The 2,900-nt window shown below is 36.4% G+C and overlaps 1 protein-coding gene across 1 annotated transcript in view; it reads left to right on the forward strand.

The window, feature by feature from the left end:
• The first annotated feature begins 1,648 nt into the window (after positions 1 to 1,648).
• The window catches only part of LOC106868800 (equilibrative nucleoside transporter 1), a 22,395-nt gene continuing 21,143 nt past the window's right edge, over positions 1,649 to 2,900 (forward strand). Inside the window, exon 1 of the mRNA XM_014914222.2 lies at positions 1,649 to 1,756. Coding sequence (XP_014769708.1) covers positions 1,663 to 1,756 — 94 coding nt within the window. The 5' untranslated portion in view covers positions 1,649 to 1,662. The remainder of the gene's footprint in view (positions 1,757 to 2,900) is intronic.

Below are 2,900 nucleotides of genomic sequence, written 5' to 3' on the forward strand. Positions count from 1 at the left end.
TCTGGCAGCGGATGGTGGCGAACCCTGCTGTACTCTTCCACCACAACTTTCTCTCACTCTTACTTCCTGTTTCTGTTGTGCCTGTAATTCAAAGGGCCAGTCTTGTCACATTCTGTGTCACGCTGAATATCCCCCGAGAACTACGTTAAGGGTACACGTGTCTGTGGAGTGCTCAGCCACTTGCACGTTAATTTCACGAGCAGATTGTTCCGTTGATCGGATCAACTGGAACCCTCGTTGTAAGCGACGGAGTGCCAACTGTACTTCTGTATTTTGATGCATAAATTCATAAATGCACAAGGCTTGAAATTTTAGTAGGAGAAGTTGATCGAATATATCGGCCCCAGTGCTCAAATGGTAGGTAGGTAGGTAGGTTGATGTTACCATAGTAACTAACTGAACTTTCGCTATGTGACAGCCTACTATTAAAAGAAGGTACGTGTATGATTAACAAATATTTTTACCGGCAGCATAGCGATGGATAAGACCTAGTATTTAATACTAATGGTCTTGTAATTAATAATAGTAATGGTCTTGTAATAATAATAGCTTTATAATAATAGTCTTGTAATATGTCCTGCAGCACCCGTGGAAATTATACGTTTTATAAACGTTTTTTTTTTTTTCCTGAAACATTAATCCTTGACTATCGCGGGTGTTACGTTCCAAAAACCCCGCGATAGGTGAAAATCTGTGAAGTAGAAACGGTACTGTACTGTATATTTTTTTACTATTATTTTTTAATAAATTGTATGTATTTATTTTATTATAAATGCAAAACAAAACCACAGAGGAATGGACGTAAGCTTAAATAATAAACCACGATAGATGAACTGCGATATGGCGATGGATTACTGTACTTCTATAAATCTTTATTACAGTTTCATTGTGTTCTAGATTTCAATTAGCGTTTCGATTTCATTTCATAGTTCAGATTCTCTCTCTCTCTCTCTCTCTCTCTCTGATCGTTTATTTCCCCTCACTACTATGTGTAAGCACTTGCCTCTTTACAGTCTTTGCAATTTGCCTGTCCAACTAGAGCAAATAAAAATCAAAGTCAAGGCGAAGTTGTTTGTCATTTATAGCTGATACTATAACAAGACGTTACTAAATTTCATGAAACATCAGAATGTTTTCGTTGAAGAAATTCTTTAAATATTTTAGTTTAACTTGTATCTAGTTCGAAAAATATTAGATATTTTTACTTATTTTCTTATTGTTTTCTATTAAGGAATGAGAATGAAGTGAATGGTAGATTGGCAGAATAGGTTCAGCGCCGGACAAAAATGTTACGTTCTAAGTTCTGCAGGGAACTGATTTTGAATTTCTTTGTCTGTATAATCGACTGAGTCCATTTCTAAAGTCGTGTAGTTCTGCGTCAATCATAGAAAGCAATATTTTTTAAACATTGGAAACTGATGAAAAGTAAAATCAGTAGAGCACCGGGTGAAAATAATTTGCGTTATTTTATTTGTGCCCTTTATCTTATTTATTCAAAATCTCGTTCAGGTTGATTTTGTCTTTTATCCTTCGTTTTTTATTTGTTTTTTTTTGGGGGGGGGCAATGAAATAGATATCAGCCAACAATTCATCTATGTTCCACAATTAGTTGTCCAGTTCCTGACTTGAAAATTGATATTTGTTCTTCAACAGATTTGGAAAATGTGTTTTACCATCTGGTTCACCTTTACTGCGACAATTGTGAACTTTCCAAATACCACAGGTGACGTAAGACGAATAAATTTCCCAATGAGCGGTAAGTGATTTGTAATTGTTCTAAAGAACAATTATACTAAAGTATAATCTTGTAGATATCAAAATTTCTGATCAACCAATCGGGCAACCACAGCATTTCATGTAGCCTCAGGTTGACCCATATTTCGTTGTATTTGATAGAAGAAAACTATATAGAAGCCCCTCGGTGGTGATTTGTACTTTAATTCAAAAGGTATAGCTTTGTTACACACTGAGACAATTCTCCCTGAGAATTACGTTAATTCAAGTACAAGTACTTCAGTTGATCAAACTGCTGAATCCTCATCATCGATTACAACTGATTGTGGAGAACCTCTATCACATGTAATTGGTTTTAAATAATATCATAGTCTAAGTTTAATCCACACCACAACATTACATCGCTTTGCGCAATGCCGCAACCAAAATGCAGTCATTTTAGAGAAAGGATGGCTACCAAGCGCGAAAATAACTAAGGCCAACATGGCGATTGTTGGCCTTGTGAGTGAAATTGGGTGAACGGGAACTATATAGAAGCCCGTCGATTAGATTATATCTGTAATTGTCCCTTAGCGTGCAAGAGTTAATGCCAACAAAGAGGTAGATGAGACAAGGATGTATGCACGATATCATGCATTTCTGTAAGCTGATATGCATCCTGTGACGACTTGTTATTTCTAGACATTCGTGACTGGAATTTCGGACATTAATACTTTTTACCATTGCATTAAAAAATTTTAAATTGATAATTTAATCGGTTATGCTCCGAAAGAATATATACAGTGTATTTGACAATTAATATTGAACTTACTCCTATAAAAATTTTTAATATTAAAAGATGGAATTTATTTTTTACTGAATTAAATGTGAGTTGAAATAATACATTAGAGCTTATTATAAGTATATACAGTAATACATCATCGCTGCTGCTGAGACCCCCTTCGGTCATGACTGACCATGGGATTGCACCTAGAAAATTACCCTCCCAGGCACAAGTTCGGGCAAGGTGGTTTATGGAAGATCAGCAGTCGCCCATGCATACCAGCCTCCCTTCTCCACGCCACCAGTGTTATCCAAGGGAAAGGCAAAGGCTGATACAGCTTGGCACCTGTGACGTCGCAACTCATTTCTACAGCTGAGTGAACTGGAGCAACGTGAAATAAAGT

Source organism: Octopus bimaculoides, chromosome 2, assembly GCF_001194135.2.
Source record: "Octopus bimaculoides isolate UCB-OBI-ISO-001 chromosome 2, ASM119413v2, whole genome shotgun sequence".
NCBI classification, from domain to species: Eukaryota; Metazoa; Mollusca; class Cephalopoda; order Octopoda; family Octopodidae; genus Octopus; species Octopus bimaculoides.